The 14,199-nt window shown below is 62.6% G+C and overlaps 2 protein-coding genes and 1 pseudogene across 7 annotated transcripts in view; all 3 read left to right on the plus strand.

Annotated features, from left to right (window-relative positions):
- The first annotated feature begins 685 nt into the window (after positions 1–685).
- On the plus strand, positions 686–7,709 carry NLRP6 (NLR family pyrin domain containing 6). The gene is given in 11 exon segments (XM_031936693.1): positions 686–714; positions 799–881; positions 999–1,166; positions 1,169–1,426; positions 1,429–1,716; positions 1,945–1,983; positions 2,195–3,956; positions 4,805–4,897; positions 6,016–6,186; positions 6,262–6,429; positions 6,945–7,709. Coding segments are annotated over 11 exon segments (3,198 nt in total). The 3' UTR covers positions 7,084–7,709.
- Positions 7,710–9,247: 1,538 nt separating this feature from the next.
- On the plus strand, positions 9,248–10,171 carry LOC116418998 (annotated as a pseudogene).
- The window catches only part of PGGHG (protein-glucosylgalactosylhydroxylysine glucosidase), a 6,699-nt gene continuing 2,469 nt past the window's right edge, over positions 9,970–14,199 (plus strand). For 3 of the 6 annotated variants that reach the window (XR_003306734.1, XR_003306736.2, XR_003306735.1), the window contains exons 1-8: positions 9,970–10,167; positions 10,640–11,057; positions 11,353–11,563; positions 11,640–12,075; positions 12,930–13,049; positions 13,505–13,636; positions 13,844–13,955; positions 14,107–14,179. Coding sequence is in view for 2 of the 6 variants with exons in the window: in XM_026447317.1 (XP_026303102.1) it covers positions 10,799–11,057; positions 11,353–11,563; positions 11,640–12,075; positions 12,930–13,049; positions 13,505–13,636; positions 13,844–13,955; positions 14,107–14,179 (1,343 nt within the window). In the remaining 4 variants the exon portion in view is untranslated. The remainder of the gene's footprint in view (positions 10,168–10,639; positions 11,058–11,352; positions 11,564–11,639; positions 12,076–12,929; positions 13,050–13,504; positions 13,637–13,843; positions 13,956–14,106; positions 14,180–14,199) is intronic. The other 3 variants (XR_003306733.2, XM_026447317.1, XM_026447318.1) reach the window with 3 other exon arrangements.

Raw genomic sequence — 14,199 nt, forward strand, 5'->3', positions numbered from 1 at the left:
TACCCAAAGTTAGCCAATTGGTGCTGCAGTCTATTTCCTTTGGGTCAGGGGTCTCCTCAGTATCATCCATTCTGTGGTTTGATAGAACGATGTTACCAGAAAGGAGTCCCAATCCGACCCCAAAAGAGGGTTCTTGGGTCTTGCACATGAAAGAATATGAGGCAAATCCATAAAGTGAAAGCAAGTTTATTGAGAAAGTAAAGGAACAAGATCCTTCATTTTCCAGGTGGGCCTAAATGTCTCCCTGAATGCCATAAGTTGAAGCAGAGGGTGACTAGATGCCAACATGGCACAGTGTGGCACCGAAGCTGCTGGTTCTGAAGATGAGGAGGGAGGCCTCAGGGAGGCTCTGAGCCAGTCACCTCCTTCACGCAACCCACCTTGCTCTGCAGCTGCCTGCTCACAGCCATGCCCCGATGCCACACCCAGGGGTTCTTGGGGAACATTAATGGAATGAAGGAGTAAGAAAATCAAAGGTCACCAAGCCGGGCCCTTAAAGGGCAATGATGTGTGTGCCACGGGGCCCCATGACATCTCGTGCCAGCTGAGCTGGGGTGTGTGGACCTGGGGAATGGACTGGGCTGGACAACCTCTAAGGCTTGGCTCCATCTCAGCCTGTGAAGGAATCACCTCTCTGACCCCCACCTCTGCCCAGGAGTGTTAGAGCCAGGGAGGAAGAGACCCCATGGACCAGCCAGAGGCCCCCTGCTCCAGGTGAGTGCTGGCCTCAGGGTGGTCACTGGGAATCAGCTGGTCTCAGCCCTCTGGGGCCTTCACCTCACCCGCTGACTCCCACAGGCTCTCTACCCTTGTCCACATCCTTCCTCACCCTCACCCCCAGGCTCAGGAGTCTAAGGACTGCCTCCCCACAGAGGGCATTTGTGGGGTCTGTTCCCCACCAGAGGCTCAGACTCAGGCCCTGGTGCAAGGCCCCCAAGCTGGGCCTCACCAAAAGGCAGCCAGGTGAGGACTCCAGGAATACAGCCTGGGCCTGGCAGTGTCTGCTGCCATAGAGGCCAGTTCTGCTTCGGGCTCGGGAAGAGAGGGAAAAGAAGGAAAGGGAGGAAAGAGAGTTCAGGGTCTCTTGGAAATACTTTCCTCAGGGCATGTGACCTGGCCTGGGGCATGGAAGAACAGAAGCAGAAAGGGAGGTGCAGGGGAGGAAGGTGCCCCCAGAGCTCAGGTCGGCGGTGGCCAGTGCCCACTTCACCCTCAGAGGGCGAAGAACACCAAGATGCCCTGACCCGGGTCCGGGGACGGAGGAGGGCAAAGTCTGGGGTCACTCCCCGTTGCCCCCTTCCCCCACCCCATGCATCCAGCTTGGCCCAGGGCTCCCTGAGGCCCTGCCCGCGGTGGGTTCTCGAATGCCAGAGTCGGGGGTGGGCGGGGGTCACCCGAGGGCCGCTCCCAGATGACCCACGCCCGCCCTCTCCAGCACGGAGCTGCGCCTCGCGGTGGCCCGCGAGCTGCTCCTGGCTGCGCTGGAGGAACTGAGCCAAGAGCAGCTGAAGCGCTTCCGCCACAAGCTGCGCGACGTGGGCCCGGACGGACGCAGCATCCCGTGGGGGCGGCTGGAGCGCGCGGACGCCGTGGACCTCGCGGAGCAGCTGGCCCAGTTCTATGGCCCGGAGCCTGCGCTGGAGGTGGCCTGCAAGACCCTCAAGAGGGCGGACGCGCGCGCCGTGGCGGCGCAGCTCCAGGAGCAGCGGCTGAGGCGTGAGTTCCGGGCGGGAGGTCCCTCCGGTCTGGACAGAGGCTGGGCCGCCCTCCTCCCGGCTTCCCCGAGAAGCCCCGGCGCGGCCCCCGACCTCCACGCGTTTTATCCACAAATTCGCGGGCCCCGGAGGTAGGACCCTGCGTGCTCCTCAGGGTGACTCGGACCCCAGTGGCGCCTTCCCCCTGTTCCCCGCCCTCGGCGGAACCTCACCCCAGTTTCCCTTCCAGGGCTCGGGCTCGGCTCCGTGGCGCTGCTCTCCGTGTCCGGTGGGTCTCTCTTGCTGGGGGACACGCGTGTCCCAACCTCACTTGGAGGGTCTGGGGGAGGACCGGGGTGGGAGGGCCGCCAGGGGCGTGGGCCGTGGTCCAGTAGAGGAAACTGAGGCCTGAGCAGAGCCGGGGAGGGCGTGGGCTCCCCAAGGGCGCAGCCTGCCCCACCGCCGACCCCTGTCCCCGCGCTGTCTCCCGCTGCGCCCAGAATACAAGAAGAAGTACCGGGAGCACGTGCTGCAGCTGCACGCCCGGGTGAAGGAGAGGAACGCCCGCTCCGTGAAGATCACCAAGCGGTTCACCAAGCTGCTCATCGCGCCCGAGAGCGCCGCCCGGGAGGAGGAGGCGCTGGGGCCTGCGGAGGAGCCCGAGCCGGGGCGCGCGCGTCGCTCGGACACGCACACTTTCAACCGCCTCTTCCGCGGCGACGAGGAGGGCCGGCAGCGGCTGACCGTGGTGCTGCAGGGCCCGGCGGGCATCGGCAAGACCATGGCGGCCAGAAAGATCCTGTACGACTGGGCGGCGGGCAAGCTGTACCAGGGCCAGGTGGACTTCGCCTTCTTCATGCCCTGCGGCGAGCTGCTGGAGCGGCCGGGCACGCGCAGCCTGGCTGACCTGATCCTGGACCAGTGCCCCGACCGCGGCGCGCCGGTGCAGCAAATGCTGGCCCAACCGCAGCGGCTGCTCTTCATCCTGGACGGCGCGGACGAGCTGCCCGCGCTGGAGGGCCCTGAGGCCGCGCCCTGCACAGACCCCTTCGAGGCGGCGAGTGGTGCGCGGGTGCTGGGCGGGCTGCTGAGTAAAGCGCTGCTGCCCACGGCCCTCCTGCTCGTGACCACGCGCTCCGCGGCCCCCGGGAGGCTGCAGGGCCGCCTGGATTCCCCGCAGTGCGCCGAGGTGCGCGGCTTCTCTGACAAGGACAAGAAGAAGTATTTCTACAAGTTCTTCCAGGACGAGAGGAGAGCCGAGCGCGCCTACCGCTTCGTGAAGGAGAACGAAACGCTGTTCGCGCTGTGCTTCGTGCCCTTCGTGTGCTGGATCGTGTGCACCGTGCTGAACCAGCAGCTGGAGCTCGGCCTGGACCTGTCGCGCACATCCAAGACCACCACGTCCGTGTACCTGCTTTTCATCGCCAGCGTGCTGAGCTCGGCTCCGGTAGCCGACGGGCCCCGGGTGCAGCGCGACCTGCGCAATCTGTGCCGCCTGGCCCGCGAGGGCGTCCTCGGACGCAGGGCGCAGTTTGCCGAGAAGCAACTGGAGCAACTGGAGCTTCGTGGCTCCAAAGTCCAGACGCTGTTTCTCAGCAAAAAAGAGCTGCCTGGCGTGCTGGAGACGGAGGTCACCTACCAGTTCATGGACCAGAGTTTCCAGGAGTTCCTCGCGGCACTGTCCTACCTGCTGGAGGACGAGGGGGTGCCCGGGACCGCGGCTGGCGGCGTTGGGACGCTCCTGCGTGGTGGGGACGCCCAGCCGCATAGCCACTTGGTGCTCACCACGCGCTTCCTCTTCGGACTGCTGAGCGCGGAGCGGATGCGCGACATCGAGGGCCACTTCGGCTGCGTGGTCTCAGAGCGTGTGAAGCAGGAGGCCCTGCGGTGGGTGCAGGGACAGGGGCAGGGCTGCCCCGGAGTGGCACCAGAGGTGACCGAGGGGACCAAAGGGCTCGAGGACACGGAAGAGCCAGAGGAGGAGGAGGAGGGAGAGGAGCCCAACTACCCACTGGAGTTGCTGTACTGCCTGTACGAGACGCAGGAGGACGCGTTTGTGCGCCAAGCCCTATGCCGGCTCCCGGAGCTGGCGCTGCAGGGAGTGCGCTTCTGCCGCATGGACGTGGCTGTTCTGAGCTACTGCGTGAGGTGCTGCCCTGCTGGACAGGCCCTGCGGCTGATCAGCTGCAGCCTGGTTACTGCGCAGGAGAAGAAGAAGAAGAGCCTGGGGAAGCGGCTGCAGGCCAGCCTGGGTGGCAGCAGGTGCGTCTCCAGGGCAGAGATGCCCTCTTGTGTGTGAGGTGTGTGTGCCGGTGCAAATCTGTGCACCTCAGTGTCCATCTGGCATGGGGAGCGCGTCCAGACCAGACCTTGGCTCCCCAAAAGGGGAGACTTTGACCACCCCCTTGCAAGGCAACCACTGAGTTCCTATCTTCTTCCCCAGGGTGTCCTCACCATGCCCACCTTCAGCCACCCACAACCTATGAAAACTTCCTCGTATGGCCCTACAGCTCTGGCCCAGCCCTTCTTCCCATTATATGTTCTGACAATAAGTTCTGGAACACATGATGCCCTCTGTCCTGAGCCTCTGCACTTGCCCTTCCCTCCACCTAGAATATTCTCAGTTTGCTGCCTGTCCTACAAGTCTGCCCTGGCTCCCCCAGCTGGCTGGGGACCCAACTGGCTCCAGAAGTGCCCTTTTGACCATCCTGCTATGACATCTGCCCCACACCTCCACCAGACCCTCAGCTCCTTCCGGGCAAGGCTTTTGCCAGAGTTCCCTTGAATTTAGCTCCAATTCAGTCCCTGCCCAGGTGCTTGGCATCTGTTGAGAGGATGAATGTCACGATGTTGGCAGGGACTGGGCCTGGGGACCCAAAGACCCATGTGGGGGATGTGGGGGATACTCAGACACCCCAGGGGGATGGTGCCTGGGCAACAGATGAGTAGTTGTGCTCTGGGTTTGGCAGGGGGAGTGTGAAGGGAGTGGCTCAGCATGGAGGTGAGGAGGAGGGGCAGCTCTGAGACCCCAGGACTAGACAGGCAGGAGTCCTTTCCGGGGGGCACTGTGAGGGTCAGGGTGGGCTTCACCTTCCTCTCTCTCCCAGCAGTTCTCGAGACACCACAAAACAACTGCCAGCCTCCCTTCTTCGTCCACTCTTTCAGGCAATGACTGACCGGCAGTGCCGTCTGACCAGCCTCACGTGAGTGGCCACACCTCTAGCCCTTCCTGTGGAGCAGACTGAGAGCAGGATGCCCTGGGCAGAGACAGAAGTGTGGCCTAGGAAAGAAGGCTGAGGGGTCAGGCCAGAGCCTGAGGCCTGTGGGTGCTGGGACTGGCAGGCTCTCCTCACACAGAGCGGAGGGAGGAGGGGGTGGGGGTCTGGAGCTTCATTACCAGGTTAGGTACTGGTAGGAAAAGGTTGGTCCTGGTGTGAGTGGAAAACAGAGAAGCGTACTGAGGGAGGGATTAGAGAAGGCAAGAGTGTATTTTCCTTTTGAAGGAAGGCTGCCGTCGGAAACTGCTGGGTTCTTAGAAGCAGTGGAGGAAGGCGTTCAAGCCCAGGCTCTGAAGTCAGGCTGTCTGCAAATCCCAGCCTGCTTCTGTGTGCCCAGTGGCAAGTCCATCTGTCCAAGCTTCCATTTCCTCCCCTGTGAAATGGAGTCAGTAGATCTGGAGAGCTGTGGTGAGATTTAATGTGGCCACACATGTACAGTTCTTACATGGCAATAACTTTCCAGTCACTCTTAGCTACCACCAAGTGAGCAGAAAGGAAGAGAAAATCTAGGAACTAGTACTGATGATGAAACAGGTACATCCTACATGGATGGCGACTCAGCAGATTAGCTTGGTACGGGGGTGGGGGTGTGGCAGTCTGGACATAAGCATAAGAGCCAAAAAGGTGATTGCATTTGGCCCAGCAATTCTGCTGGTAAACTAAGATGTTCAGCGCACCATTACTTACAATGGCAAAAAAAAAAAGGAGAAACACCACAACTCCCCAACCATCGGGACCGGCTGACGAAATAAACTGAGTCGGCCACCTCCTCAGCTTGGTGGACCATTGTGCGGCAAACATGCTGAAACACGTCTCAGCTCACCGAAGAGCTCGTAGCGTGTTGTAGGGAGAAACGGACACAGCTCCCGGGGGTGCGTGGCGACAAAGGGCAGGGCAGGCTCTGCGGGATCCAGGGAGGGATGTGGTGCCAACACATCTCTCAGCTGAACCTCGGGCCACTGGGGAGCGGGCAGTTTGTCCAGCTGGAGGTGGTGTGGTGGCTGAGGTGCCCACAGGTAAATCTAGGTGCTTCTTGACCACAGGCTGTCCCACTGCAAAGTCCCTGACGCAGTCTGCCGAGACCTCTCTGAGGCCCTGAGGGAAGCTCTAGCACTGACAGAGCTGGGCCTCCTCCACAACAGGCTCAGTGAGGCAGGACTGCGTATGCTGAGTGAGGGCCTAGCCTGGCCCAAGTGCAGGGTGCAGACGGTCAGGTGAGGCCTGGCTTGGGAGGGACCATGGGATGCCCCCCACCACCCCAGCAGCTCCTGAGGTCTGCCCTCCCACAGGGTACAGCTGCCCAGCTCCCAGCAAGGGCTCCAGTACCTGGTGGGTATGCTTCGACAGAGCCCCGCCCTGACCACCCTGGATCTCAGCGGCTGCCAACTGCCTGCCCCCATGGTGACCTACCTGTGTGCAGTCCTACAGCACCAGGGATGCGGCCTGCAGACCCTCAGGTGGAGGCAGGGGTGGGAAGGGTGCTGGGAACACAGCCTGTCAACCCAGGTGGGGGTGGGTGCCTGGGGGCTTCCCCTGAACCCTGAAGAGGAGCCCCTCCCAGAGACCTCCCATGTGACAGAACTCAAACACCAACCTGGGAGCCTGGCCCTGACAGGCCTGTCCTCTGAAGCCCTGGCCACAGCTCCGGGCCTTGACCACTTTGCCTGACCAAATGTTCATCTGTTGTCTGGTGCCCACGGCCGCACCCTGGGCCAGTAGCCCCGATACCCTTTTGCCACCCCCAAGGCCTGGCCTCTGCCCCTCCCCCAGCCTCTGACAAATCTCTCAGCTGACACCGCCTGTCCCTGAGTGTCTGCGGCACAGCTAAGCCTACAGCCCCGTCACTGACCGCAGCCCGGCTGCTCCCACAGCCCTGCCCGCAAGCCCTGGCTGCTCCCACAGCCCTGCCCAAAAGCCCTGGCTGCTTTCCCCCACCGCTGACCCTGCTTCTGCTCTGTGTGTGTGGCTGCAGTCTGACCTCTGTGGAGCTGAGTGAGCAGTCACTACAGGAGCTTCAGGCTGTGAAGAGAGCAAAGCCGGATCTGGTCATCGCACACCCAGCGCTGGACGGCCACCCAGAACCTCCCAAGGAACTCATCTCAACCTTCTGAGGCACTGGTGGCCAGAGCAGGGTGGAAGACCGTAGTCAAAGTCCCTATGGAGAGAACGGCCCGTTCCAAGGGCGGGAGGACATTGCTGTCAGCCTCTGGGAAACTTCTGAGCCGAGAGGCCCCGGACAGGCACGTGGAGGCCCAGACATGGCACCCTGCCCCATCCAGGACAAGTCCAGGGTCTGCCCCTCTCTCCATACACTGGGGGACCCCTTCTCCCCCAGCCCCACCACTACTGCACCCACCTTCCTCTCCTGGGCCCCTCCAGCCATTCCCCTTGAAGACACCCCCCAACCAACCCAAGCCATAGTAATGATGGTGAGAGCTCCTACCTGGGGCACAATGACCCTCCTCTGCCCGACCCCCATCTGCAGTGTGGCCCAGCAGCCCCCAGGACTGTGCCCCTGTAGACTGAAGGTAGGCAGGTCACCATCCCTCCCTGTTAGGAATGAGACCATCCCTGAGGCTGTGGTCCAGACCCAGAGGTGTCCAGTGTCTGAGATCTTTGGGAAGGGAGACTAGGGCAGGGGAGAGACACAGCAGAACCCCCGTGCTGGGTGGGAGGCATGACCACGTGGTGGGTGAGCAGCCCCCATGCGCTGATGGTAAATTCTCCTGTGCACTCATTTCTGTTGGCTTCTATTACACCTGGCCGGGCAGGTACAATCCAGGTCGGTGCTCACAGTCTTTCCAGCATCCCACTTTGACAGGGCAGGATGGTGGCCCCCAGTTCCTCAATGAGGAAAGTGAGTCTCAGGGGGCAGGCTGACTGCAGAAAGCGCTGCGACAAGGGCCTTGATGGACAGGACCAGCAGCGGACAGTCCTTGAATCCTGGAGTCTTCTCTGCTCAACCCTGCTGGGCTGCTGAGACTCCAGTCTGAGTGGGGAGGTGGGGGAAACTCTAGATTCAGCCCCATCACTCCCAGGGGAAATCCCCTACTATAATCCACTTTCAAACTCCATTTCTTCATTTCACAAAACACAAAAAATCCCTGTCCTCCTAGAGCTGACATTCTAGGTAGGAAGACAAACATCTACATGATACATAGTATAATACTATATACATATATATATATATATGCTACATACCCAACACATATGTATGTGATACACAATGCAATAGCACAAATACGTATATTATACATATACGTGTGCCAGATGTGGTGGCATGTGCCTGTCGTCCCAGATACTCAGGAGGCTGAGGCAGAGTTCGAGGCTTGAGCGTAGAGTTCGAGGAATAGCAGTGAGCTATTAGGTTGGTTGGAAAGTAAGCAAAAACCGCAATCACTTCTGCAACAACCTAATATGATTTTGCCACTGCACTCTGGCGTGGGCCACAGAAAGAGACTCCATCTCTAACAAGTAAATAAATGTATATCTGATACATAAATACACACCACAATCAATAAGGCTATGATGCCTAAACAAGTAACAATGTAATAAAGATGCACAGGTAGGGCTGATAAATGCTGCCGAGGAAAGTAAGGCAGAGCCTGGGACTGGTGGGAATGGAGCCAGGGTTTCCTGTTGCATGAAAGGGGGGTCTGAGGAAGTCTCATTGAGGACTGGGCATTGGAAACCCCAAAGGAGTGAGGGGCAAGCCCCAAAGAGGTCTTGTGAAAAAGTGCTTCAGACAATGATGCTGCCAGAGCAAGCCAGGCAGGGGAGTGTGCTTGGAAAGTTCTAGAAGCAGCAAGGAAGCCAGGTAGCCGCAGTGGAGTAGGGGAAGGCGGCTGCGGGGAGATGAGGTCAGGGAAGCAAGGCAGGTGCAGGAGAGGGTTTGCAGGTGGAGCTTGTATGAGGAGCGCTTTTGGCCCATCCTCAGTGAGTTGGGTGCCATGACTGCCTTCTGGGCAGAGTGCAGGGTCTGCCTTAAATGTTGGGGGTCAGGGTGGTCTGTTCACAACAAAAGCAGAAGTTGGGAGCGACTGAAGCAGGCCAGGAGGAGGTGTGGGCGGATGGAGGTGGAGCCACAGGACCTGTCCATGGGTTGAATGGAGTGTGGGTGACACACGGGCAGAGGTAAACCAGGGTTCTTGGCCTGGGCAGCAGGACGGGTGGAGCTATCCTCACCTGCGCTGGGGAGGCTGTGGGAGCAGCAGGCTTCCGAGCACGTGCTGGACTCCGGCGTCTCTGGCTGCACCCAGTGGTCAGGACAGGGACATGTGGACCAGGTCAGGGAGCGTGAGATACAGCGACAAGCGGGCCCAGGGCTGAGCCCAGCAGTGTCCAGCTGGCCGGTGGCGTTGAGATGGGAATTGGGAACTGCACGGGTGGTTGCAGGAGGATGGAAAAACCCAAACAACAGCTAGAACAGGACCGAGACAAAGGAACCGAAGGATAACAGAAAACCCAAAATGAGGGTGAGAAAATGGCCAAAACCCCGTGCGAGGGACACGTCCATGACCCTCCCGGCAAAAAACCCAGATGAAGGAGAAAGGAGGCAGTCACGGCGGGGGCCGGGGTGTCCCTGAAATCCGCTTCTTTTCCGGACTCCCTAAAGATCATTCCGCCCCTAAGGAGGAGACCCAAGCTCCGCAGAGCGCGGCGGGTCTGCGCGTTCGCCTCGCCTCCTGCCTCTCGCTTCCTCTGACCCCTCACCCCGAGTTCTTTCTCTGGACGGTGCGGAGAACCCGGGCGCCGGCTGGGGTCTCACTGGCATCGGAGCCCCCCGAGCCCCCCGGCAGCAGCGAGACGAAGACCCGGTGGAGGCGGCCGGGAGGGCGCAGCGGGAGGGAGGAGGCGCGGGAGGGAAGCCCCGGCCCCGGCCCGCGGGCCCCACCCACAGCCCCCCGGACACAGCCCCGGGTCCCGGCTCGAGCTCTGCGCACTCAGGGCGCTGCGTGCAGGGAAGGCCCCGGGCGCGACCCAGGGGAGCCGGGGCTGCAGCCGCGAGTCCACGTCCCGCCCCCGGGCCCAGCGACCGCCCCCGCCGCCCAGCGACCGCCCCGGCCCTCGGGGGCGGGGACCACGGACCTTCCTGGTGGCGCGGAAGCCGGGCGGCTCCTCCTTCCCCCGGCCCTGGCGTGGAGCAGACGGACACAGGTTTCCACGCTGGCGCCCGGCGACCGGGTGGGGCTGCGGTGAGTCCCAGAGGCCCCCGCCCCGCAGCTCCAGCCTTCCTCCGCGCTGCCCCCCGCCCGCCGCCCTCCCAGCCTCCAGGCGCCCCCCTCCAGCGACTCCAGCCGCCCCATCCTCCCTCCCGACCCCCGCCTGCCCCAGTCGCCCACACCCCCGAGACCCCCACCCGCCCAGTGCCCCATCCCCCCAGGGCCCCTGGCAGCCCCAGACTCCCTCCCCCATCCCGCCCAGCGCTCCTCCCTCACCACACACACCCCGCCCTGGTCCCCACGTCCACTTCCCACCGACAGACGCAGGTCCCGACCTCAGAGGGTGGGGGCAAGACCGGGGTTCTGGGGGCGGTGCGTTGGGAAAGCAGGGTTAGGACTGGAATTCTCAGGTGCCAGGTGGGAGAGACAAACTTAGGGACTCAGCCGGGCTCCTGGAGATCAGCCTCAGGGGTCTGAGCTCCTTTCCTGGGTGTTTTCCTCCTAGGAGGGGCCTCAGGAAATTCGGGGTTGCCCAGCTGGGTCCGCAACTCCCCCCAGTTCTGAGGGAGGCTTCAGGGGATTACAGACGGTCTCAACAGGGAGGCCCAGCCAGTCCCGGGGCCCCTGAGGCCCCATCAGGCCGCTCAGGTCCAGCGGCATTTCCATGGAGGACGCCGGCGAGGACCCCACCACGTTTGCTGCCCACTCTCTGCCCAGTGACCCCCGTCTCTTGGCCACTGTGACCAACGCATACCTGGGCACACGAGTGTTTCATGACACGCTGCACGTGAGCGGCGTGTACAATGGGGCTGGTGGGGACACGCACCGGGCCGTGCTGCCCAGCCCCCTCAACGTCCGGCTGGAGGCCCCTGCAGGGATAGGGGAGCGGCTGACCGAGACCTTTGCCCTAGACACCAACACAGGTAGCGCCGCCTGGACTGCCTCACCCCTGCCCCAGGCATTGTTACATGTCGGTGGGGGAAATCCCACCAGCACCTCCTGAGTTTACACAGGAGGCCCGAGAGGCGCACAGGGTCCCCCTTTCCCTCCGCCTGGAGGCCTCCTGTGCAGCTGTAGCAAGAAAGAGCAGCCCGGGGTCCGGAGGGATCAGCCTCATTGTGGGGAGAGGCGACGGTGGGGGGGTCCACTCCTGCCCCAGGGAGGCCATAGCTTGGCAACCCACCTGGAGTGGTCCTGCCTTCCCTTCTGCCTCCCCAGGCTCCTTTCTTCACACTCTGGAGGGCCTCCACTTCCGGGCCTCGCAGTGCATCTATGCGCACCGCACACTGCCCCACGTCCTGGCTTTCCGTGTGTCCATCGCCCGCCTGTCCCCGGGGAGCGGGCCCATCACGCTGCTGCTGCCGTCAGCCTTCTCCCCGGAAAGCCCAGACCTGGACCTGCATCAGGGTCCTGACTTCCAAGGAGCCCGGTAAGGAGGGGGCTGGAGTTACTGCCAGGGAGTTCAGGAGGGAGCTCATCCCTGAGGCATGGCCGCACTATCACAGGTACCTGTATGGCCACACCCTCACGCCTGAGCAGCCCGGGGGGCCACAGCAGGAGGTACACATGCTGTGGACACCAGCACCCCCAGACCTGACCCTTGGGGAAGGTGAGGAGGATAGGACATGGGACTTCCTGACGGTGGTGGGCGGCAGCCAGGCTGAGGCTCAAGCCTGCCTCACTGAGGCCCTGCAGCTGCAGGCCAGGGGAGCTCTGTACACGGCTCACGCACAGGCCTGGGCCCAACTCTGGGCAGAATGTGGCTTGGACATGGTGGGGCCCCTGCCGCTGCGCCAGGCCCTGCGTGGCTCCCTCTACTACCTGCTCAGTGCCCTACCCCAGCCCAAGGCCCCAGGATACATCTGCCATGGCCTCAGTCCTGGAGGCCTCTCCAATGGGAGCCGTGAGGAATGCTACTGGGGCCACGTCTTCTGGGACCAGGTGAGCATTGTACACCCAGCACCAGCCACACAGCAGGCGACACGTGGAGGTCCACGGTCTCTGCCCTCTCTGGGATCAGGGCTGTAGCTGGGGAAGCACAGGGACTGTGGCAAAAGGGAAGGGGCCTGGAAAAGGTGGCATCTCAGCAGGAGGGTGGCAGAGGAGTGACCTAGGTGAGGGGAATGGAAGGTGCAGAGACCAGAACTGAGAGGGCCTGAGGCACCTGCCAGGGCGTGGGGAGGGGCCCCCACCAAGGCGAGAAGGGCTGCAGGCCCAGGTCACCAGGGTTTATAGGCAGTGGTGTGGTGCTTGGCGTTTACCTGAGGGCCAGTGAGCTGCAGAGACCTATCAGGACGGGGAGCTGTGTGGCTGCTGCGTGGAGCCCGGTGCTGGAGGCCGGCGAGGGTGACGGGGACACTGAGGGCACAGAGTGGAGGGGCGTGATGGCTGCCGGGCATGCAGGTGTCGAGAGTGATGGCGCTGGGGCTGCCCCATCGTTGTCTGAGCCTCCCTGTGCTGCTGCTGTGGCGTTTCTTTGATGAGGCTCCCAGAGGCGTTCGTGGCGGGCGGGCCGGCCTGAGGCCGCCCATGCCCATATTCCAGCCGAGCCTCGGAGGCCACATGAACTCTGGCTGGGGAGGCGGAGTGTGGGGCTGAGGACCAGAACAACGGGAGCCTCCGGGCTGGAGACAGAACTGGGTGGGCAAGTGGGGAAGGTCTGCAGATCTGAGTGGGCAGCAGAGGAGGAACCCAGAAGGTGCCAGCAATGGAGCTCTGCCAGGGTGGAATGTGACCAGCAGGGGCAGGAGCAGGGAGGGCCTGTCCAGCGCTAGAACGAAGGACTGTGCTCTCAGGACCTCTGGATGTTCCCGAATATCCTGATGTTCCACCCCGAAGCCGCCAGGGCCATCCTGGAGTACCGCATCCGCACGCTGGGCGGGGCCCTGGGGAATGCCCAGAACCTGGGCTACCAGGTGAGGGGACCTGGGCACTGGCCACAGGGCCTTGCAGGGCCTGCAGCCCCCACACCCCTCCCAGGCCTGTATCCCTCTCCCCAGGCCCCCTCTCTGGACAGAGCTGGGATGTCCTAGATTCCCCACCCTGAGGCTTGTGGGGCCTCAGTGGTGCCCCCCAGCCCGCACCTGAGAGAGAGATGAGGTGGGAACCGCAGCAGGGCCGGGACCCCACTTTGGCCCAGGACCCCCTGGGGTGCCCCTGCTGCCCTGCGCCAGGGTCAGCACTGGGTGAGAACTGGGCAGAAACCACGTGGCCCCCAGTGAGGACATGCAGTGGGCACTTCTCGCAGTAGCATCCACCAGGGTACCTGGCGCAGGCCGTGCCCCCCTCCTCCAGGGCGAGGGCATGGGAAAGTTGATGGGCCACCCCTTGCCTCCAACAAGGCCAAGTGTGCCCCCTCCCAACCCCTCAGGGAGCCAAGTTTGCCTGGGAGAGTACAGGCTCCGGCCTGGAGGTTTGCCCTGAGGACACTTACGGAGCCCAGGAGGTCCATGTCAACGGGGCCGTGGTGCTGGCCTTCGAGCTGTACTACCATACCACCCAGGTGAGGGGTGCCGGCCCACCATTCCTGCAAGGGGGGCCAGGCAGCTGGTGTAGCCCCCACTCCTCATGGCTCCCTATTTGGGGCCGGTTCTGGGAAGCTGGCTGAGGACAGGTGTCTCAGTGCCAGGCCTTGCTTCTGGGCACAGACAGGCCACTGGGGATGAGAGTGACTGGGGCCCTGGCCTCTGTGCCGCCTCCTGCTCCCCAGGACCTGCAGCTCTTTCGAGAGGCTGGTGGCTGGGACGTGGTCAGGGCTGTGGCCGAGTTTTGGTGCAGTCGTGTGCAGTGGAGCCCCAGGGAGGAGAAGTACCACCTGAGGGGTGAGGGCCACGGTGGGGAGGGGCTCAGGGAGGAAGGGTGGATGCTCCCAGACTCGACGCCTCAGGTGTGCCAGCCCCACGCTGACCGCCGGCGTGGAGGGAAGGCCTCTGAGACCCTGCACTGAGCACCATCTTGGACTTGTGTGTCCAGGAGTCATGTCTCCCGACGAGTACCATTCAGGGGTCAACAACTCTGTGTACACCAACGTCCTGGTCCAGAACAGGTCAGACACAAGGCCCCTCA

The sequence above is a fragment of the Piliocolobus tephrosceles genome, chromosome 13, assembly GCF_002776525.5.
Source record: "Piliocolobus tephrosceles isolate RC106 chromosome 13, ASM277652v3, whole genome shotgun sequence".
Lineage (NCBI taxonomy): Eukaryota > Metazoa > Chordata > Mammalia > Primates > Cercopithecidae > Piliocolobus > Piliocolobus tephrosceles.